The sequence below is a fragment of the Physeter macrocephalus genome, chromosome 12 (genome assembly GCF_002837175.3).
Source record: "Physeter macrocephalus isolate SW-GA chromosome 12, ASM283717v5, whole genome shotgun sequence".
NCBI classification, from domain to species: domain Eukaryota; kingdom Metazoa; phylum Chordata; class Mammalia; order Artiodactyla; family Physeteridae; genus Physeter; species Physeter macrocephalus.
In genome coordinates, this window is record NC_041225.1 from 16,345,037 (window position 1) to 16,370,297 (window position 25,261).

Sequence of the window (25,261 nt, forward strand, 5' to 3'; positions counted from 1 at the left end):
GGGAGGGAGGGAGACGCAAGAGGGAAGAGATATGGGAACATGTGTATATGTATAACTGATTCACTTTGTTATAAAGCAGAAACTAACACACCATTGTAAAGCAATTATACTCCAATAAAGATGTTAAAAAAAAAAAAAAAGACTCATGCCCCCCAATGTTTCATTGCAGCATTATTTACAATAGCCAGGTCATGGAAGCAACCCAAATGCCAATCGACAGACAAGTGGATAAAGAAGATGTGGTACATATATATAACGGAATATTACTCAGTCATAAAAAGGAAAGAAATTGGGTCATTTGTAGAGACGTGGATGGATCTAGAGACTGTCATACAGAGTGAAGTAAGTCAGAAAGAGAAAAACAAATATCATATATTAACTCATATATGTGGAACCTAGAAAAATGGTACAGATGAACCTGTTTGCAGGGCAGAAATAGAGACACAGATGTAGAGAACAAACGTATGGACACCAAGGGGGGAAAGAGGTGGTGGTGGTGGGGGATGGTGCTGGATGAATTGGGAAATTGGGATTGACATATATACACTAATATGTATAAAATGGATAACTAATAAGAACCTGCTGTATAAAAAAATAAAATTAAATTTTTTAAAAAAAGAATCTTACATCCAGGAATTAAAAAATTAAGGTGAAAAAAAGACCCCCAAAAAGTGCAAGATATTTGGATACGGAATTAATATTTGAAAGAATAAGTTATCTTTTCAAATATAAACACTTTTGTCAATCCAGTTTTCTGACCCACAGACTTACACAAAAGTGACACAGGGTAGTAATGTTCTACAATACTCCAACTACTTCCAAGAAAACTGACAAACCAAGCGCTCACATTCCTGACCGTTCTGCCAATAGGATGGTAGCAATCCTCACACACCCATTACCACATATAGCTGCAGTCAAAGGTCTCCTTTTCTCTCTCAATCAGAACTCCTCTGTCCTCAGACAAAAGAAAATAAAGGAGACCACCATCTACAAGTTCAAAAGTACTGCTGTTAAATTTAGGAAATTGGGAGAATTGTTATGGCACTCTGTTTTTACACTGGGTTTTTTCACGACTGATCTTTGACTCTCTATTTCCTTGCAATTTTGCTAATGTCACTTCCTATTACTGAAATTGGTATGCAAGTCACATACCTCCCCCTTTAGAATAAATTCAGTTCCACTGCATATAAAGCACAGGGGAATACAGTTAAGGAAGAAGTCAATATTTACCAACATCTCCTTAAAACAGTCAAATAAATGTTGCCGAGGAAAGCAAAAATCACATGTAACTAAGAATGGAGCTTGTTAAATACATACTTAAGAAATAATGTCCTTGACTAAATCAATCCTTTTGCAGTCAGATTGTTTTTCCTTATACACCTTCACTTCCAGACAGAAAAACACTGCAAGATAAAAATAACCACAGTAAAATGTCTAACAACATCTACTGAATGCCTTGTACATACTGTGCACTGAGCTAGACAATCTGCATGCATTATTCTTATTTAATCCCAGCAAATCCTGGTAAGGAAGATATTAATCTCTAAAATAGGGAGGCATTATCAAATGGTAAAATTAAATGTATACTATTAACTACTATCAGGAAAGTTTGGGAAAACACTGACTCATGGTCTTGAAACCCCAGTTTCCTCATCTATAAAATATGCATTTACATTTCCTAAACAGGCACTACTGTGTACAGTATCTGGCACATAGTAGCCACCACTTACTAAGCACCAACTATCAGGGCCATTTGTAGGGCCATTCAGCTAAGCACCTAGTGGAAACCAGTCGGAATGAATCTGGATGGTGTGACAAGCCCTATGACTGGGCACCAACTCATCTTATCTCACAAACAGCACAGACTGTTTAAATAGTCCCTAGTGTAATGAAAATTACTGCTTCTGGAAATCTGAAGAAACTCTCCAATGAATTTAGATTGTAACTTGGCTACCTTTGAAAGCTCGCTTCTTCCTTCTTTAGTCTGCTCATGGAGAAATGATTTAAATATAATTCTGAAATTCACATAAAGGTAGAAAAGGTGGCATTAGCCAAGTTTCCTGGTGTGGCTCTTTTAACTAGATCTAAAAATCTAATTGGGCAGAGAAAGAACAGTAACGTAAGGAAAATTCTGTAAAGGGCGAGAGAGCAGAACCTAAATTTAAAAAATATTTTAAGTGAAACCAGAAACTAAAGAAAAACTTTACAAGCAAGATTATCAACTTTATAACCTGTCATAATTAAGTTGACAGGGGTATATTTTTCTTCCCTCGTCATAAAAGAAAATTCTATCATGGATATCTAGTAGGTCAAACTATCTGATTACTAGAGTTGACGCATATAGTGAACATGTAAACCTCAGAGGAAGCTGACTGGTTCTCTGCTCAATGCAACATTAATTCCGCAGATATTAAACCCGCATAGTGTCTGGCATCCAACTCAGATGAAGTCCTTCTGGGGTGGTTAATAAGGTCTGGAAGGGGGCTTCCCTGGTGGCGCAGTGGTTGGGAGTCCGCCTGCCGATGCAGGGGACACGGGCTCGTGCCCGGGTCCGGGAAGATCCCACATGCCGCGGAGCGGCTGGGCGCGTGAGCCATGGCCGCTGAGCCTGCGTGTCTGGAGCCTGTGCTCCGCAACGGGAGAGGCCACAACAGTGAGAGGTCCGCGCACCGCAAAAAAAAAATAAGGTCTGGAAGGGACAATTTTACTTAAACTACTTGATATTTTCCTTTGAAAGAGAAAACACTTCTCTAATTTTCTCATTTCTTCCACTTTAAAAATCTAATTTTTTGAGTGTCCTGATCTTAAAAGTACTTTGGCAAAGAGTACGCTACAAATGAAAAGTATAAGCTACCTGAGGATAGGAATCACCTCTTATGCATCTCCGAGGCCTCAATGACCAAGCCAGCATCTGACACACTTCTTGGCCCTCAATAAATGTTTGCTGAGCTGAATACATGGAATATCTTCAGACCAAGGAGTCAGTCTGGTCCAACTGAACATAACCGCAATCTGGCTCTCTTGGGATTACAAGAGTCATACAGATTGGTCCATAATATGAATGTGTGACATCAACAAGTGCCAGCACTCATCTAGCACTTACTGCCTGCCAAGATGACCCAATGCCGTCCTCGCACCAACCCTAGAAGGGAGGTACTCCAACGATCTCCATTAAAGCAGATCAGGAAGCCAAAGCATGAGGGCTGGAAAACCCTCTCAAGGTCACAGTCACAGTGGCACCCCCAAGTCAACTGTATGTCTAGTCTCTACACGAGACAGGCAGCCAGGCTCCTCAGGCAAGATGACAAGACTGATCCCGTACCAGGAAGACGGGAGCTTGCTGTGACCAGACTTCTCCCAGGAGTGTTCACAGGTTTGAATTCAGCCACACCTGCCCACCACTTGAAACAACAACTAAGGGGCACACTTGTTAGACAGGTGGCAAGATGAGCTGAACGGAACTACAGAGCGGTGTTCTGACTCGCTGTAAGCCTGGGTTACGTCCACCAGACCAAACAGCCTTACTGGTAATGTTCTCTCCACTATACATGGCTGAACAACACAGGCTTTTTTATACAGTCCACCCAAGTCCCTCTGCGAGCACACACAACCTTGATACACTATAATTATTTGTTTATGCCTGTCTCTCTAACAAGAAATTCTTGGAAGGGCATGATTACGTCTTACTCCTAAACATATTCTCAGAGCCCAGTGGCAGGCTCGCTGATCACTGGTTGCGTGAAAGATGCACCCTGACAGGGAATGGGAAGTGTAGCTGAAAATGGGACAGTGTGGAAATGTGTTCACACGTGTGGCAACAGGAAGGAAGGCTTGAAAAGGTTCCACCTATTTACTTTTCCTTGGTACAAACCAACTGGCAGAAAGGAAAAGGGAATAAAAAATCAAAGTATAAAGACCACATGGAAATAAGGAATTTTAATAGGTAATGAACAAATTACCTATCATTAAAGATTGTATACTCGCTAATCCAAAGCTTACAATGGGGAATTTCTCAAGAGGGTCAATACTGGAGGAGGGAAGGTGATGGTAGACAGATTTATCAAGCACCCTCAAACCAAAAGTTTAATCTCCTCAACCTCTCCATAAAGTGCCTTTATTCCCATTTAATCTAAGAGAAAACAGGGTAAGTAACCTGACCAAAGTCATAGCGCTAGTAAGTACTAGAGCTTCACTGCTTTTCTTTTTATCAAACCATGCTGTCTTCCCACATGAAACATCCTGTTGGGATGTCTTACATCATTTTTTAGGGTTCTTCTTTTTTTAAGTTGGGAGGAAGGGAGGAGGAAAAAGAAATATAAAACTCCCTCTTTGAGACACATCATAACAAAGCTACAGTGTCAAGCCTAAAACCCCAATATGAGTTACTTATTCTAAGCACAAGGTCAGTTCAAAATGTGTTTATTTATGGACCCCAAAAGCTTTATTCAAAGCCCAGCATTTTGCTTATAAGGAAGAAATGGCCCCGGTAAGAGACCGGGGATCATGGCCCCTGGATCACAGTGAACGCCTTTTCTCACAGTTCCCAGCTGAGGTCCTCTGTCCCCCCACCCCACGTGTACACTTGGAGAGCCCTGCCCGAAGTAACTGGCCTATCCTGATAAGCACTTGTGACCTGTAACGTGAGTATATGTCTGCAGTCCTGCTCACCTCACCACGCTGGAGGCTCCTGCAGGGCCAGAACTGAGTCTTTATCTTTCTAGACTCAGCCTAGGACATGGCACCCACTGCATCAAAATTAATGAATTAATTTGCCAGTGTTCAGCCTAATCTGGTGGCCAAATAAGAACTGAGATATGACTTCTAGGTACGGGCAATGTTTAAAAAAAAAAAAAGAAAAGAAAAGAAAACCAATGTGGTGTTTTAACGTTTTAAGTATTAACATTTTAAGAAATCAACATGAAGTTCTGAGGTGAACACAGAGATGGTCATGAACCAGCCTTCAGTGTGTGATTCAATTTCCAACTGAGTCAAGATGTACTGAGCACGTGCTGTGTTCGTGCACAAGGCAGATAACACTGGGCACTCCTATCTCCCTGCAACCAGGCCTCTGAGAACGAGTTCCACCCCAGAAAGGAGACGTTCAGACCAAAACATAAATCAGAAAGTCTGCCAAGCAGTGCTGGCTGGCGTGTGCTTGTGAGGGAAGTCTGCACAAAGCAAGAGTGACTCCCAAGGGCTTCCACTTGCCTTTGTGTGGTGAAGACAGAGAGCTGTCATCAGGGAGAGGGGACCCTTCCCCAGCTCACCTCCCAAGCCAGTTGCGAAGGCACAGCCTTCCCACCAGAACAAAAAGGAAATGACAACACTTATGTTGGTGAATTAGCTGACTTAACTCAATCACGTGCAATCTGTTCATGTGTTATGACCACTGAGTATGTATAAATCAGGACTTTTATTTGCAATTGTACGAAGGCTCTGAAGAGAAATCACCCTGTACATCTTAAGACCAGCCCCCTGGAGGTGGCGTGGTGCGGAGGTTAGACAGACAATGTTGCTTTACGACTAGTTTCTTTCTTCCAGGCCCCAGGCCAACCTCACCTTGTTTAGGTCTTCCTGCCACCCAGCCAACTCTTTCCACAGACCTCCCTCCACTAGGCTGTTACTTCTTTCTTCCCCTCTGTCTGCAGACACCCAAATGCCTAGCTTACATTTTTGAAAACATCTCCTTTTCAAAATCTAATGAATGACACTTTCAGGCCTTCTCTGATATTTCTGAATGTATCTTGCTGCATAGATATAGGCCTTCTCTGATATTTCTGAATGTATCTTGCTGCATAGATATTCCAAAGTCTTGGAGTACTCATTCTGCAATGATTCAGAAACATATCTACATACCCATCTGGTGAAAATTACTCATATATCACTGTATACAACCTGCTCAAATTTAAAAAAAAAAAAAAAAAAAAAAAAGGAAAAGTAAGAATCTACAGGAATAGACCCATGAAACTGAAAGCCAAACCCTTTCTCCCACAAGTAGCTGGTGGCCACCATGTGCCTTCACTTCCAAAGCAGTCTGTTGTGCAACAGTGGACTGCCTGGTGTTACCGTAAGGGATGGAGAATCGTCCACTTCTCTAAATTTTACTCAGCACCTTTCATAACTTGTCCAATGCTAAGTGGTGCAGGAACACGGGAGGGTCCAGGTTAGTCTACCGCTGCAAACCAAGACCCTGGCAACATTCCATTCCTTTCTTCTTGTTGACTGAGAACTACTTTAATAGCGCTGCTGTAGCCAGTTAAAAAGTACTTCCAGGAATGGATAGCTGTGAACAAGAAGTAGGAAACACGAAATATCTTCCAGGAATAGTCACTTAGGAAAAATTGTTTTCAGCAAGGAATGGGAATTTGCATATATCATTCAAATAAAACACGACACTTTAAAGAAATGGCTACCTCTCTGGGGTGTGTCCTTGGGCTTCCCTTGTCCTTGGGCTTTCCCTGCTCAGTAAGGGGCAAGAGGGAATTAAGAACTGATCCAAGAGACAAAAGCTCCAGGCACAGTTTCTTTACCTGGGGGGGAGTGGTGGGAAGATGAAAATAGAGACACAGGCCAGAGGAAACAGCCTAGAAAAAGAAGAAAAAATTTAAGAAGGTAGGAAGTCTTCTCTGTAAAGATATCAAAAACTAACATTTGAGTACCTACGTAAAGTGCCTAACAACTCTATTAAGCATGTGTGCTCCAATTTTATAGATGAGAAAAGTCCACAATTAAATAATTTGTCCCCAGGACACAAATAGCTAGTAAATGATAAACTAATATGTGAAGAAAAGTCATCCATCTGCAAAGCCTTCACCTTGTCTATTTCCCAGGCACGAGACCCTAGGCAGAACCCAGCCAGGTGGAAGAACAGATGTTCAGCCAGTTGAGGCTGTTATACATGATAAAAAGCAACAACACAAGAAGTTCACTGTGATAAGAGTGTGTGGGGGTAGGAGATGGGGACAGAGATACTATTATACGATTTTAAGAGAACAAAATATTGAAATATAAGGTAGGTTGACACCTGCCTAAAATTACATTTGTGGCAATACTTCACACACTTCAGAAGCTTTTACAGATTGCCAGACACGACAGGCTGAAAAGTTCTCAATTCACAAGTTGAGCAAGTAAACCACAAAAATTAATATATGAATTGTATCTGAAATTAAAATAAACTACCTCTAAATATTATGTATGGTAGACAAGCTATATACAACACATTTTTTAAAATGTAGGTTTACAGAGTTTCACTGTTTCTAATAATTTTTTTTAATGTGTGTAGGTTAAGAAGAAAATCCTTAGTAGATCATTTTTCTTCACCATAAAAAGAAAGAAAAACGTGTGCAGCAGATGAGAAGGATGCTGAAAGCCATCTATTTCTGGCAGGCAGAATGATGTTCCCCCACCCGCTAGATGTCAATGTCCTAATCTCAGGAACCTGGGAATATGTTAGGTCACAAAGCAAAAGGGAATTAAGGTTGCAGATGGAATTATGATTGCAATCAGCTGACTTTAAGATAATAAGGTTATTCTGGATTATCTGGGTGGGCCCAATATCTGTAAAAGTGTAAGAGGGAAGCAGAAAAGGGAGGACCAGAGAGATGGCAGCATGAGAAGGACTTGGCTGAAGCCAAGGCATGTGGCAGCCTCTCAAGAAGCTTGCAAAGTCAAGCAGTTTCTCCCCTTGAGCCTCCATAAAGGACAGGGCCCTACCAACACCCTAATTTTAGCCTGTGGTGTCCATTTCAGACTGCTGATCTCCAGAACTGTAGGATAATTAATTAGTGTTCTTTTAAGCCACCAAGCTTGTGGTTATTTCTTACGGCAGCAATAGGATACTAATACATTATGTGATCTGAAATCACCAAAACTTTTTCTGTAGCAACAGGTTTGGGAATAACACCTGAAAATAACAACGTTGGCTATACTGGAGAATAATAACTGACATAGATGTCTAGAATTCTACCTCTGGGCATGAAGGAGCAACAGGGACCATACCCTCCCACCTGAAACAACCCAAGACTCAGGCAAAACACATGAAATGATAGTTTTCAGACCCTAAATATCAGTCAATGAAGAAAACAATCTCTAAGAGATGGGAAACAAACAAGGTGAGCCCTATAATTGGCTCACTGCCTTGAGTTACTAGGCCACAGGGAGGGGAAACTGTGATAGTCTGGTGGACTCTCTGAGTTGATGAGACAGAGCTGAGAGTCCAAGGAAACCAAGGCAGTGAGAGTTCATAGGATGGAATATCATAAAGGAGAGAGCTGCACAGAGAACTACAGAGGGTCACCGTACTCAGCAAAGTACTGATCAGTACCTAAAGTGGGAAAGAGCCACACAAAAGGATTAGAGGAAACAGTGCTGGGCACTCACAGAACCAGTTACAGTGCCTGTTCCCACCAGGCTTTTGGAGAGAGGACTCAGGAAGGTCTTGCCTCAGCTGTGGAAAATAACTGATCCCAGCCTGAGCCCTGCTCCTGACCCACCTAATAAATCTTAAAAGCAAGACCCAAAAAAGATCAAACTGTTTCCAATTAACTTAACTGAATCTGAGAACAAAGCTCAAGAGTATTTTTCGGAAGCCAAAACAACAGCACCCAACAAAGTAAAACCTGAAATGTCTGGCATCCAATTAAAGATCATCAAGCACACAAAGAGGTAAGAAAACATGAACTACTAAGAGAAAAATCAATTGAAACCTACCTAGAACTGGCACAGATGTTAGAATCAGCTGACAAAACAATTTAAAAAGTATTATAAATGTGTTCCATATTTTAAGTTAATAAGTACAGAAATAAAAGATATAAAAAAGACTGAAATCACACTTATAGAGATGAAAACTACTGATACAATGTATGAGATGAAAAATACACTGGATGGGATTAATGGCAGATTAGACATTGCAAAAGAAAAGACTGATGAACTTGAAGGCCTAGCAATAACAACCAAAACGAAACACAATGAAAAATGCAAAAAGTAAGTAGTACAGTGAGCTGTGGGAACAACTTCAAGCTGCCTAATACATGAATACCCGGAGTACCCAAATCGGGTTTGAGGAGAGGAGGATAGGAAAAACAGTCAAAGAAATAATAGCTGAAAATTTCCCAAACTTAATGAAAACTATAAATCCATAGATCAAGAAATTCAACAAACATGAAACATGAAAAAAAACTATACCAAGAGATATCAAATCAAATTGCTCAAAACAAGTGACAAAAATGAAATCTTAAATTTATCAAAACAGATATATTACATACAGAGGAACAAAGATAAAGATGACATCAAATTTCTGGTGGGAAACAATAAAAGGAAGAAGAAAGTGAGGGTAGACACTTCACATATGAAATAAACATATCAACCTATAATTCTACACACAGCAAAAATATCTTGAAAATAAAAGCAAAATAAAGACATTTTCAGACATATAAAAGATGAAAGAAATCATTATTAGCAGATACACACTTCAAGAAATGTTAAAGGAAATCTTTCAAGAAGAAAATGATACCAGGTGGAAATATACAAAAGAATGAAAATCACTAGAAATGGTAACTATAAGTAATTATATAAACTAAATGTAAATATATATAAACATGTAAATATATATAAACATATACAAATAAATGTATTACATGTATATTCACACACATATGTATGCAAATCTCTTGGAAATCTTTTTTAAAAATCATTGACAGTTTAAACAAAAGAACAGTTTAAACAAAAATCATAACAATGTATTGTTAGAACTCAATAACAAAAAGATCCCTGGTAAATCCCCAAAGGCCTCAAAATCAAAGATCTCAGTTTCTACCTTAAAAAACTAGAAGTAATGAAGTAAGTAGAAGAAAGGAGGTAATAAAAATCTTAGCAGAAATAGACAGAGAGAGATTAATAGGGAGGAAAAAAACCCTGAAATCTGTTTGCCAGAAGAATATTAAAATTGATAAACCTTTAGCCAGATCAAGAAAAATTAGAAAAGACACAAGTTATAAATATCAGGAATGAGAGAAGTGTCACTACTACAGATTCTACAAATATTCAAGAAATAGGAGAACACTATGTACAACTTTTTCAATAAATCTAATGACTTAAATGAAGTAGACGAATTCTTTGAAAGATTTTAATTACCAAAGCTCACTCAGAAAAAGACGGATAACCTAAACAGCCCTGTATCTTAAAAGCTGAGATTATAACTAAAAAAAAACAAAACAAAAAAACCAGGCTTCCCTGGTGGCGCAGTGGTTGAGAGTCCGCCTGCCGATGCAGGGGACACAGGTTCGTGTCCCGGTCCAGGAAGATCCCACGTGCCACGGAGCGGCTAGGCCCGTGAGCCATGGCCACTGAGCCTGCGCGTCCGGAGCCTGTGCTCCGCAACGGGAGAGGCCGCAACAGTTGAGAGGCCCGCGTACTGCAAAACAACAACAACAACAAAAAACCCACAAAGAAATTCCAGGCCCAGATGGTTTCAATTGTAATTCTTTGATTGGTAACCACATATTATGGGGAAAATAACACCAATTCCACGCTGACTCTTTCAAAAAACTAAAAAGGAAAAAATACCTCTCAACTATTGCTATGAGGCCAGTATTTCTCTATTACCAAAAGCAAAGACATTACAAGAAAACAGAATACTATCTCTCATGACTACAGTTATAAAAATTCTATTATAAAGAAAACAGTGACAGATTTGGCCAATACATTTTTAAATAATAAAAATAAATAGAAAAGCAAAACATAAAAATGCAAATGGAAACTTGGAAAAATATGAAATCCTTAATTAAGTGTTCATTTAAGTCAAAATGAAAAATTCAAACACCAACAGATTGACAAAGATGTGATCAAACAACACAAAAGAAATACAAATAGCCAGCAAATGTGTAAAAGAGTTCAGTCTTACCAGCAATTTTTTTTTTTAACGTGCCAGGCACTGTGCTAAGGGCTTGACACCCGCGACCTTGGTAAATCTCTGCAATAACTCCATGAGAGAGGTGCTATTATTACCCCTACTCTATGGATAGTGAACCTGAGACAGACAGTGGTTAACGCTACTTAACTACAGTCACATCGCCAGAAAGCAGAAAGATGGCCAGAGCCCAGACCCACACTCTGAATCACTATTTCTACTTCTCAACTTCCTACCTCTTGTGGACTTCTCTCTCATTAACTTAGATAACTCACGGGGTGAGTTTGGTATGTTCTTCCTACTCCATCTCCTTGCCATGCACAGTGGAATGGTGGTTCCCAGAATTCCTTCCTTGTTGACGCATACTTTGACTGAGGTCCATAAATAGAACACTGCTTTGCGTCACCCAGAATTTCTTGAGGTTATGTGATCTTAGTACCCCAGCTGGAGCTCTAACCCTCCTCTCTCTGAACTTGAGATACATCTTACACCTAATTGCATCTCTCAACCTGGTATGAAACCATGCCTAAGAAACACTAGCAATTTTTAAAAATCAATTAAACAAAGGGATGTCTTTTATTGCCAAGTGGGCAAGGACTTAAAAGAAGGATAACAGCCAATTTGGGAAAGCGGGCACCCTCACACAGTATTGTTGAAATATATGAATTGATAGTTTTCTTCAAACGCAATTTTGGCAATATCTATTTTTTAAATGGGGAGTAGAGGGGAGAAAAATGGGGGAGAAGGAAGAGAGATGATGACTGATGTTGGTTCTTTCTACCTGATAGATTACAGAAATTTTTCTCAATTTACTCATCCATATTTTATAATGTTTCATTTTTACAACCAACATGAATTTTTTGTGTGAAATTAAGACGTTTTCTCAAACTGACCTCTAAGTTGTATGCACAAGAAAAATTATTATATACTACACTGTCTCATTTTATTGGAAATTAAAATCCTTTATTATACTCTCACAAACAAGCAACCCCCAGCAGTACTGACAGCCACAGAGGAACTGTAGCCAAGAACAAAGAGATTTAGGAGAAGAAGGAAGACGGACTGTGGCCCCGCACAACATTAATGTGAGGATTAAAAGAGGTAAGGCATGCAAAGCAATCAGCACAGTGCTTGACACAAGGAAAGAACTTGATAAACATTAGCAATCATCATCGAGTAATTCTAGGCATTACCAATTATAGGCAATAACTGCTTACATAATATATTCCTGAAATGGTACAATATCAAACTTGTATAAATATTATCATTTCATAAATACTTTTTCTTCATTCTGGTTCATCTTTATGACCATCTTTATGGTTTACTGCTTCTCCTACCAAGACAGAACTCAATGTGTTGAACTCCTTAAAATGCTAGGTCCAGGAAGAATATGACCCAGTCCTTAACCTTCAGAAGCTGAAGATCCTATACAAGTATAAATAAACCCAGATGCAGCTGGGAAGAAACTGACAATATTCAGAAATTATTTTCTATTTACAAGAATCTCTAGGATTCCAATAAAATTAGATCTAATTGCCAGCCTGCTCCCTTCTTACTTTCCTCTCTTGTCAACACTATTCTCAGTAACCTATTTTCGAGTGCAGCCATAACCCAAGAGAAGCCCCCAGTACAGTGAGGTAAACTTCTAAATATGAAATAACTCCCTTACTTGTGAAACGTAACTACTGCTGAACTAGCCCCGAAAAGAAACATTACCTCTTGATAGTGCTAACCACTACTCCATTTTCCATTTGCAAGTCAAGAAGCAATACTTCACATGAGCCCATGTCACAAATTCATGGAAGCACTTTTTAAAAGTGATCCAGTTAGAAAAGCACACCGCCCTCTCTTAGACACTGCTTAGACACCAATTAAAACTTTAGAATGACAAATTTGAACCTTATTTCAAAGCTCTTTATAAGTACAGTTAAGTCTTAGAAAGCATCTTTGTACCAGAAACAATTCCCTAGGAAAATCTTCTGCTTCCAATTTACTCATTCCCCTCCAAATAAAATCTAAGTAGGGCCTGTGCCATACCATGAATGCAAACGCTAATTAATTTGTACCGGTAGAGTTGGCTTAGGCTATTTCTCAAATTTACTGCTGAGATAAGTTTTTATTAGCACATGTTTTGATTCAAAGGTATACTATAACTACATAGGAAAAAAAAAGTTCTCAAAAACCAAAGTTAGACTGTCACATCATTTTATAATCAAAACTGATTAAGAAAATAGTCACAAATTGTTAGAACTTAGGAGGCTTAAAATACATTTCATTTTACAGGCAAGTAATCTAAGGAACTACCTTAAGCTTGCAGAATTTTTTGTTTCGAAAGCAGACCATGTTTCTTTTACCAAAAACTAGTTCACAACCCTTAGTCATACAATGCAGGTGTGATTTACGATAGCATCAAAAAAGAATAAAACATCTAGGAATAAATCTAATAACCAAGGAGGTGAAAGACTTGTACACTGAAAGCTACAAAACACTGCTGAAATAAAATGAATAGGACACAAACAAGTGGAAAGACATCCCATGTTCATGGATTACAAGATGTAATATCGTTAAGATATCAACATTACCCAAAACAATCTACAGGTTCAATGCAAAACCTATCAAAAACACAATAGCATTTTTTGCATAAATAGGAAAATCCATCCTAAAATCCATATGGACCCTGAGAAAACCATAATTCAAAAAGAGTCATGTACCACTATGTTCACTGCAGCTCTATTTACAATAGCCAGGACATGGAAGCAACCTAAGTGTCCATCAACAGATGAATGGATAAAGAAGATGTGGCACATATATACAATGGAATATTACTCAGCCATAAAAAGAAATGAAACTGAGTTATTTGTAATGAGGTGGATAGACCTGGAGTCTGTCATACAGAGTGAAGTAAGTCAGAAGGAGAAAAACAAATACCGTATGCTAACACATATATATGGAATCTAAGAAAAAAAAATGTCATGAAGAGATTAGTGGTAGGACAGGAATAAAACACAGGAGAAACGGAATTGAGTTATTTGTAATGAGGTGGATGGACCTAGAGTCTGCCATACAGAGTGAAGTAAGTCAAAAAGAGAAAAACAAATACCATATGCTAACACATATATATGGAATCTAAAAAAAAAGAAAAAAAAAGGAAAGGTTCTGAAGAACCTAGGGGCAGGACAGGAATAAAGATGCAGATGAAGAGAATGGACTTGAGGACACAGGGAGGGAGAGGGGTAAGCTGGGACAAAGTGAGAGAGTGGCATGGACATATATACACTACCAAATGTAAAACAGCTAGCGGGAAGCAGCCACATAGCACAGGGAGATCAGCTCAGTGCTCTGTGACCACCTAGAGGGGTGGAATAGGGAGGGTGGGAGGGAGATGCAAGAGGGAGGAGATATGGTGATATAGGTATATGTATAGCTGATTCACTTTGTTATAAAGCAGAAACTAACACACCATTGTAAAGCAATTATACTCCAATAAAGAGGTTAAAAAAAAATCCATATGGAATACCAAGGGAACCCAATAGCAAATCCTGAAAGAAAAGAACAAAGGTTGAGGTCCCACACTTCCTGATTTCCAAACAAATAACAAAGCTACAGTAATCAAAACAGTGTGGTACTAGTATAAAGAGAGATTAATAGACCAATGGAATAGAATAGATAGCCCAGAAATAAACTCCCATGTACATGGTCACATGATCTTTATACAAGGGTTCCAAGACAACTGAATGGGGAAAGGATGGTCTCTTCAACATATGATGCTGGGAAAACTGGACATCCATGTGCAAAAGAATGAATTTGGACCCTTATCTTACATCATATACAAAAAGTAACTCATAATGAATATCAAAATGTAAGACCCCAAACTGTAAAACTCCTAGAAGAAAATACTACAGGGAAAGGCTTCATGACGTTGGATTTGGCAATGTTTTCTTGGATATGACATTAAGAGCACAGGCAACAAAAACAAAAATAGACAAATAGACTACATCAGACTTAAAAACTTCTGTGCATCAAAGAATACAATCCTAAAAGGCAACCTACAAAATGGGAGAAAACATTTGCAAATCATCTATCTGATAAGGGGTTAATATCCAGAATATATAAAGAACTACTACAACTCAACAACAAAAATAACCCAATTAAAAAATGGGAAAAGGACTTGAATAAATATTTCTCCAAAAAAGATATACAAATGGCCAACAAGCATATGAAAAGATGCTCGGGACTTCCCTGGTGGCACAGTGGTTGGGAGTCTGCCTGCCAGACATGGGTTCAAGCCCTGGTCCAGGAGGATCCCACATGCTGCGGAGCAACTAAACCCATGCGCTGCAACTACTGAGCCTGTGCTCTAGGGCCCATGAGCCACAACTACTGAGCCCACGTGCCACAACTACTGAAGCCCACGCACCTAGAGCCCATGCTCTGCAACAAGAGAAGCCACTGCAATGAGAAGCCCATGCACTGCAAGGAAGAGTAGCACCTGCTCGCCGCAACTAGAGAAAGCCCTCGCGCAGCAATGAAGACCCAACACAGCCAAAAATAATTAAATAAAATAAGTCTTAAAAAAAAAGATGCTCAATATCACTAATTATTACTGAAATGCAAATCAAAACCACAATGAGATATCACCTCACATATATTAGGATGGCCACTATTAAAAAAAAAAAAGAAAGAAATAACAAGTGTTGGCAAGGATGTGAAGAAACTAAATCTTTGTGCACGCTGGTGGAACTGTAAAATGGTGCAGCTGCAATGGAAAACAGCATGGCAGTTGCTCAGCAAATTAAAAATAAAACTACTATATGATCTAGCAATCCCACTTCTGGGTATATACCTAAAAGAATTAAAAGCAAGATCTCAAAGAGACATTTGCCCACCCATGTTCACAGCAGTACTATTCTCAATAGCCAAGAAGTGGAAGCAATCCAAATATCCATTGGTGGATAAATGGATAAACAAAACGGAAAAATGATATATATATGTGTATATATATATATATAATTATATAAATATATATATCATTTTATAAATATATATCATTATATAAATATATATTATATTTTGTAAATATATATATCATATATATAATTATATATATATGACATATATATACACAACAGATTATTCAGCCTTAAAAAGGAAAGACGTTCCATCACATGCTACGACATGATGAACCTTGAGGACGATATGCTAAGTGAACTAAGCCAGTCACAAAAAGTTAAATCCTGCATGATTCCACTGATATAACGTATCTAAAGGAAACAAATTCACAAAAAACAGAAAGTAGAATAGTGGCTTCCAGAGGCTGGGTGGAAGAGGAAAATGGGGAGTTGCTGTTTAATGGGTAGAGAGTATCAGTTTTGCAAGATGAAGAAGTTCTGGAGACCCATTGCCCAACAATGTGAATATACTTGACATTACTGAACTATACACTTAAAAATGGTTAAGATGCAGGGACTTCCTGGCTGTCCAGTGGTTAAGACTCCACGCTCCCAATGCAGGGGACACGGGTTCGATCCCTGGTTGGGGAACTAGGATCCCACATGCCACGCAGCCAAAAAAAAAGGTTAAGATGGTAAATTTTATGTGTTTTGTTTTTTACCACAATTATATATAGAAATAAATAAATAAATAAAATGGGTCTGACGCTCTATCATGAAAGACCATGTCAAGGATCTTCTTAGACCTTAGACATTTTTCAGACCTTTGCCCTAAGTGCTATATTCAACAAAATGAATCAAGAGTTATAGTTTTCTAAAAATCTTTCTAAAGCCATCACAAAGAAATGAAAGAAAAACTGATCTACTACGGATGATAATGACTGCCTAATCCAAAAACACCTTCATAAGAATGAACAAAGCACCAGAAATGAACTTCTGGAGCTCCTAGACTTCTCACAGAAGTCTGAAAGAGATTTCACCACTGTCAAAAGCTGATGCCACTACAAGCCTTTGGATTATCTCCATTTCCTCTGAAGACAGGGCCAGTTTCTGAGACTATTCCACATGTCTACACTAACTTGTCACACCAATCTAGAACTAAGAAGTACATGAATTCACAGAATGCAGTGTAATTTTAACCTAAGCAATATACCAGGTACCTAAATCATCAAGAGCTAACAGTCGAGTCAGTGGCTTCTAATACCAAACACCTGTTCCGTGGATCATCCATTCCTGAGTTTCCTTGGTTTCCTTTTAAGAATGTACACGATCCAGATGGCCTGTGATCATTTTAATGGTTAAGAAGTTAACAGAAAGTGATCTAGATGTTTACGGTTGTTTAAAAAAAAAAAATTCACCTCACTTGAATACTTAACCCATTGGTTTTGCATGAACTGGCAGGACTGCTCTTTATCCAGTTGGTATACAACAGAATCTACTACCTTAAGTACTCATTCAGGATTAAGCAGCTTGACTCTAGGGAGACATGGCTTGCAAGGGAATCCTAGCTCAACTACCTACCAGCTCTGTTACCTTGGGAATAGTACTTAATTTCTCTGTGCTTGCTTCATGATCTATAAATTGGGGTTTTATGAGGATTTGAAATATTAAAATCTAAAAGTAACAAAAGTGATGGTTTAGATAAGTATATGTTACTCATTTTAGTTACAAGAGAAAGCAACATGTAGGGAAGAAAAAAGTAGTGTCACCCTATGTCTTACTGTAGCAGAATTGCTAATACCTGCATCCAAGTTCAGAGTTTTACCTGTACTCTGGACTCTCAATCCAGGTTTCAGATATGAGAAGGGGAGGATAAGGTCATTCTAGGCAACGCTCTGTTTAAAACTGAATGTCTGTTATGTATCAATACATAGTGCAGATATTGATAGAGGTTCTGCCCCATAGAAATTCCAGTCTGGGTGAAGAATGACACCCATAAAACAATTTAAGGAGCTAAACAAGGCAGTATATGATTAAGTGTCAAAATGAATGACAGCTGAGTAACAAAGACAATGCAAATTCAGAGAGGGGACTGCAGGACTTCAGAGAAGTGGAGAGAGTTGGGAAGTGAGGGCCGAGGGCAGTGCCCCAGGCAGGAGGCCGGAGGCGGTGGGAGAGCTGCCCAAGAAAGTTAACAGACACTGATGCCACTCGGTAAATGGTCAAAATCGAGACCAACGTGGCAGAGAGAATAATCATGGCATTAATAAAAACTGGGAAACCAGAGGTAGCGCCAGAGAATTCTGCTCTGGACATGTGCAGCGTGTGCTGGTGGCCAGATGTGCATGAGAAGGAAGACAGCCAACGGGCAGCTGCAGAGCAGTGACTGACAACAGGGCAGGATGATAACCAAGAAGTACGAAGTCACAGAAACGAAGGAAGAAGAGTTCCAAGAAGCAGCTATCAATAGTGCCTGATGCTGCTTACAGCAGATAAGGAAAAATTCAGCCAGAGAAAAAAGGCCTCTCTGTCTGACAAAGCCAATCAGAAAGTTCAAGCTTCATGCAGATGAAGGAGAATTTCTAAAAGATCAAGCACCAACAATGATTTCATTTTCCCCCAAGAGTAGTTTTGCTTATTACTACTCTGGACAATAGCAAATTAGATGATTTCACACCTACTCCCAAAAGCTGATTTTTTGGGCAGGTGTCTCTGGGGATGGCTGCAAGGATTACAAAGAGGAGCAAAACTGTCCTTAGCAAGAGAAAGAGAGAACACACTTTTTCCAACTAGAGGATTCCAACAATCCAGGCAGTAGCAAACAGCTTTTCGTAAAAGCAAGCAACGAAAGTTCTTTAGTGAAGCACTATGAATGAATATTCTACTTACTAGGCTCTAAATTAAAAAGTAATCACTCTACCCCCATGCAAGGATTAAAACATTTCACTCTTAAGAAAATCACTCTTAAAAAACATTTTTACATTATGAAGTAATAATTTGATTAGAACAAAGTAAATACCGCTCCTGATCAATTCTACCATCCTAAGACAAAAAACCTAATCAAATTAGGTTTTTATCTCTTTTCTTCTGGCCTTTATTCCTAAGCACTTTGTTCATATGCTTTGGAGAGAGAACACTTTTGTACCCTCCTCCTGCACTTCTGTCACAAATACAGCTTTAATTTGTGCACGAAACTAAAGTATCTGGTAGACAAATTTAAAAGTCATAAGAAAGACTGTCAAACTTCGCCCAGCCATAAATCGCCAATTAATGATAAAACATGTGACACAAATATAAATTGTCACAGACTAAAACAATCACATTCCTGAAAATTTATCCAACTTTATATTTACTAGATGCATAAAATGCAGCTCTTTATTTATAATAAATTAAAAGACAACCATGCCCTCCAAAAACACATTTCACAACGAAACTATATTATACATGATATATGATGCTTTTTTTTAAAAGCTCTTATTTGCTTGTAATAATGAATGGGCTGATTTACAAATAAAAATACCACTAAAATTATACGTTTTAAAGTAAGTCAGAAGGAGAAAAACAAATACCGTATGCTAACATATATACGGAATCTAAGAAAAAAAAATGTCATGAAGAGACTAGGGGTAGGATGGGAATAAAACACAGACCTATGAGAGCATGGCCTTCAGGAAATGGGGAGGGGGAAGGGTAAGCTGTGACGAAGTGAGAGTGGCATGGACATATATACACTACCAAACGTAGGGTGGATATCTAGTGGGAAGTAGCCTCATAGCACAGAGAGATCAGCTCGGTGCTTTGTGACCACCTAGAGGGGTGGGGTAGGGAGGGTGGGAGGGAGGGAGGGAGACACAAGAGGGAAGAGATATGGGAACATATGTATAACTGATTCACTTTGTTAAAAAGCAGAAACTAACACACCATTGTAAAGCAATTATCCTCCAATAAAGATGTTAAAAAAATGTTTAAGATGTATACACATATTTTCACTATATATATTTTAATATATTTTCACTACACACACACACACCCCTATTTTCATTCTTCTTAATATCTAGATCTTAGCTTCAAGAAAAATCTTGACACCAATCCAGAATAAGCAAGTTAGTTGTAGTAATTACAGTAACTTCTACCTCTGGCAACTCTTTCAGAGGTCCTTACAAACTGTAGAGCAGAGTCAAAACATCTTCAAAGGTCCCTTTTCTCTGGACTAGTGAAACACACCTCCATAGATCAGTGAAGACAGATGTTAAGATATAAGAGTGTTAAGACATACAGGATGTTAAGACAAAGGATGGCTCATGCTTCTGACTTAAAATTAACATCTAGTCCAAACATGAAAAACTGCATTAGGTAATCTAGCTATTTCTGCTGCTTTCCTTCCGAAGACAATGAGTTTTATTTTGTTTTGATCTTCTAGTGAGATTCTGCTGCTATAGAAATATACTAAAACACAAAATGCCCAGAGAAACATCATTAAAATTGCAGGTAAGTCTTAACTTTGAAAAATTATGCTGGTTTATACTGACAAAATAAACACAAAAAGTCCTCAGGATGTAAATGGATAAAGTGAACTCAGCTACCTTCAGAAATCTGCCCAGATTTTCTGGAAAAAAAACCCAACAGCATCTTTTGGGGGGTGAATGGTGCCAAATTTGCAGTATCACATTCATGTAAGAAAATCAATCTCACTTCTACTCAAACAAAAACTACCAGATCTGATCAGCAAGTAGGCTGAAAGCACTGGCCATTTTTGGAGCTACCTTCATGGAATATTTGATTAGAGCCAGATCCATTTATGATGGACAGAGTCCTGTGTTCTATATTAGTATAATTACCATCAATACCTTGAATAGCTAATTTCTCCATCCAAATTGTTCATCCAGACAAAACATGGGCCACAAAAGGTGTCTGATTCTGCCAGGACCTCTGGCTGATTCGACCACATCTTTTCATCCTTGTACACCCTGGCAGGTATTCTCCTCCCCTAACCCTTAACATTTATGAGTATTAGAAGAGGTGTACTAAAACTTATAAACCATACAAAAGAGAAATTAGCAAATATAACCTAGGCTGACATTTCTCAAACAAGGGATTTGTTTACTTAACTACACACTGAGAATTAGCACATAAAACGGCTGTTGGAAAAATAAGCAGCAGGATGACAATACAAACTTAATGTTTTACTAGACTCAATCACTTTATTTCCCTGTGCTAATGACCCATGAATATAATCACTCACTCAAACAAATGTTAAATGCCTACTGTGTGCCTGGCACTGTGCAAGGTAAGCAAAGGCAGAGAAAAAGCAGGACACAATACCTGGCAAGGACTACTTTACACTCAAGGAGACATTCACTTTTTGTACTATTTCAGACTTATTGGACACCAACTACATGCCAGGCTGTGCTGGGCACCATGGCCACACAAGAACCAACTGCAGATCTGTAACCAAAGATGAACTATGACAACCCCAGGCCTGACTAGTCCTAAAGCAGCAATATTTTATTCAGGAAATAATCTTGCCTCTATCAATTAATCCTTTCTACAGATGGCAATTCTCTGAATAACTTCCACCTATGTTAACCCAGACTAAGGTTGCTCAGAGTTAAGTGAGAGAATGTACTGTTTTGAGCAAAAAAATAAACAGTGAACTGAAACACATTGCACTTTAACATTAATTTGGTTTGCTCTGCTGTTGCCCTCAGGAACAAAAAAAAGCAAGTGACTTTAGTCGTAAAGTAGAACATCAACCCTCAAGTCATTGTGGCAAGAAATTATTTTCTTGGAAGTGGCAGTTTAGTGTGAAACAGAAGCTAAACTAACAAGTTTTGCTTAGCTTTTAAAAAACCATTCACTTTTAGTGATTGCTTCATGAAGCCTCTGTGGTCACTCATTTCCCCAGGCTCCAAAACACGTAGTAATGACAAAATTACAGATCTGGTCTTCTAGGTTACAAAATGATTTTTTAACCCTGTAAAAGTACCGGTGTTACAATCATACAACACTAACGAGAGTTTTTAAAATAGGGGTCAGCCCTTAACTGTAAATTATAGATAAAGGTTTGCAACTAGAAACTTGACATTGGTTTTTAAAGTCTTTCACATTAAAGACAATGACACCCAATTAGGTATCTTAAAACATGTAAAAAATATAACAGACTTTCAACAGCTTAATAGAGAGCTAAGCAGAATTGTACTACAGAAAGAGAGAACTGTTAGCTAAACAATCATCAATATTGCAAAGCGACACTGAAAAAGGAAGCTGAAAAACAAGATTCCTCCCCCCAAAATGTTTGAACAAATGCAAAGTAAAATTCGGTAAGCTGTCTTGAAGCCTTTCCACCAGTCTCGCTATTTTTACATTTTAAAGTGAGCTCTGTTCGCACGCCGCTATTAAAACCGCAACAAAAAAAAGTGTCCTCAAATTTGCCTATTAACAGCAATCAAGTCTAAAAATATGCCCCTCCTACCTAGTGAGGCAAGTGGCAATAATATGAGAACTCAGAAGTTTTGAAATGGCAGTGACAGGAGACAAGAGGGAAGACGAGGGGAAGGAATCACGGAGAACAAGAGCAACTCCGTGCGGCCAACGCCGCGAGTTGGCATCCGAACCGCAAGTTCCCGGCTCGGGACGGGACTCGACCGAGCAACTTCGCGCCGGACCGAGCCCCGCGCTCGACCGCCCTCCGAGCCCAGAGCCGCGGCCCTTCCTCCCCGGTCGCAGCCCGGCAGCGGCCTCCGCGAGGGCGCGGTGACAATCGCGGGGCCGGGCCCGGGAGATGCCGGCCGGCTGACACCCACCTTCCTTCTCGGCCCGCGCCGCGGCCACGACGAGGGTCATCACCAGGTGCAGCGCTCCCAGGAAGCCGGCGGCCGCGCTCCGCGGGCCCCCGCCGCGGCTGGCCGCGGGCTCCAGACCGGCCCCGGGGGACGTGGAGGCGGCGGCGGCTCCTGCTGCTCCTCCTCCGGCCCGCTTCCCCATCCCTGCCGGCCGCGGGCCGCCGCGCTCCAGATCCGGCGCGGTCCTTCTCGGCTAGGCGGCGGCGGCGCGGGAGCCGTGGTCTGGGCTCTGGCCGCGGCGCCGGGGGCGAGAGCGGTTCCGGGCCCAGGGCTCGGACTCCGGGCGTGGGTCTGGGTCCGTGCGTGCGTGTAAGCGAGAGTGTCAGTCACGGCCTCGGCCTCTGCATCGCTTACGGAGAGTCGAAGCGGAGAGGCCGCGGGTCAAGCACAGCGGGCGGCCATACTGGAAACGGGCACGGGCCGCGGGCTCTGGGCGCTGGCCTCCGAGGGGCGGGGCGCGGCCCTGGGCACCGCCCCCGCCGCGTCGTCACCTGGGCGGCCTGCCCGTCAGTCCGCCCGCCGTGGGGTCCGTGGGTCGGAACTCCTCGTCCCGCCCTCGGAGGCCCACGGCTTCAGTGGCCAGGCGGGACAAGGGCAGCACACCCTCAACCCGTCACCTCTGTCCCGCCGGGGAGGAGGAGGAGGGAGGCAGGCCAGGGCCCAGCCGCCAGGACTTATGATGGCGGCTCAGGCTTCGCGGAGTCAGTGACGGCGATCACGTGTGGACCGGGAGGCCAGGCCGCGCAGCCGCCCTGGTACGGGGGCGGGGCCGGGGAGGGGCTGCGGGGCGCTGGGGTAGGCTGGGACGTTGCTGTGAGCAGGGGACAAACCCCTGCATCCCTGGTACTGCAATGCGAGAGCCTTCCAGAGGACTGAGTGCGCATCCAGACCTCGAGGCCCAGCGCGGAAAATCCATTCCAGTGACTCCTCCTGGCCGCACCTCCGCCTCTCAGCCGCTTCGAGAATACCCGTGGCCGGATTGAGTTCCTGCCTTGGGGACGCGGACCTGCTCTATTCATCTTTGTATCCTTCAAGACACAGCACCCAGGAACGCTTAATGGAATCCTCCTGCCCTTGGATTGGGCCCACTTTGCTGCGGGAAAGCCCTTTGGGGTGTGTGTGTGTGTGTGTGTGTGTGTGTGTGTGTGTGTAAAGCAGCAGTGTCCCTGGAGGCAGAGGGCAGACTGTACTTCAGAACAGCGTCCAGTGTTCATGCAGGCTTTCTCCGTCTTGGAATAATTCTTAAGACATTTTATTCAGCTATTTCCTTCAAGGCTCAACACAAATGCGGTCTCTTTTAGTCTCCTTCAGGAAGCCACCTCATGCCTCTTAGATGCCCTTTTCATCGTAGGTCAAGGTTCTTCGTGGGCGTGGCTGCTCGCTACAAACTCCCTCTTTAATCAATTAGTAACTTCCCCTAATTCCTAATTTAGTAACTATCTTAGTAACTTCCCCTAACTACAGAACCGTTTGCTTATGCTTAGCAGAATTTGTTGAGTGAATCCTCGTATGAAGGCCAAGTCCACCCCTAATACGTCTTGGAACAAACTACATGGGAAAATAAAATTTCAGGAAGACTTACAAAAGAAACTCAAAGTGCTACCCTATGCAGTAGTCTTCTTTGTCAAGCAAGCACTTTATATTTTAATAGCCTTACCCTGATTTTTGAAAAGCACTTTCACTTTTCTGAATGTTAGAGTCAGAATTTAATCGAATTTTGTTCTCGATATAATTAAATAGGAATAATTGGCATTATCTCTACGTTGGCTTTTCCATGTTTGTATCTGGAAGGCTTTTAACTCACGGAAGAAGTCAAGCCCAAGGATAAGTAACTGAGTGCCTTAGCTGGGTCAAAACTTACCTTCAAGGTGCGGCACAAGGACTCAGCAGCCCTTCACCGACTACCAGGTTCAGGGCAGACAAGCCTCTTCAACCATGAAATGCTCAGGTTCTCTTACACAGGAATCGACCACATCCTCTGATTAGCCTGAGGCTCAAGAGCCCCATGGGAACTAAGCATATGGCTATAATTGGAGCCTAGACATATACAGACCTGTTTGATCAGAGGTTGATTTCCCATGAAACTAATGAAGGTTAAGCTTTAGGGCCCCTCTCTTGCACAAGTTTCTTCCAAGGCCCTGCATCTAACTGTGTATTTATAAGCTTGTATTCTTGTTCTTTAAGCCCCCCATCCCCAATAGCTGTGTAAGCATTTAGGGCCCACCATACCTGAACCCCACCCCACCCCCCGCCGTGCCTGATGGATGTTGGGAGTCACAGGAGTGATGATGGAAGGTTGTTCCCAGGAAAGGGCAACGAGACTGCTGGGAGAATAATAATAAAGGAAGAACTTACTGGACAGCTTGGTAAACTGTGTTGGAGAGCACCTGGAGTTGAACCGCCATCACCCCATCATCCCCTCTCCCCCAACAGCCATGTGCCTTGGGAAGGAGAGAACTACGTTAAAACTGAAGGAACTGGGAATTCCCTGGCAGTCCAGTGGTTGAGACTCAGAGCTTCCACTGCCGGGGCCCGGGTTCGATCCCTGGTCGGGGAACTAAGATTTCGTGAGCTGCACGGTGCAGCCAAAAAAAAAAAGAAAAAAAAAAAAGTGAAGGAATTAT

General features: G+C 40.9%; 1 protein-coding gene across 1 annotated transcript in view; it reads right to left on the reverse strand.

The window, feature by feature from the left end:
- Positions 1-23,043, reverse strand: part of TMEM131 (transmembrane protein 131) — a 193,350-nt gene extending 170,307 nt beyond the window's left edge. The window contains exon 1 of the mRNA XM_007112819.3: positions 22,599-23,043. Within this exon, the coding sequence (XP_007112881.2) occupies positions 22,599-22,779 (181 nt within the window). The 5' untranslated portion in view covers positions 22,780-23,043. The remainder of the gene's footprint in view (positions 1-22,598) is intronic.
- Positions 23,044-25,261: the final 2,218 nt, after the last annotated feature.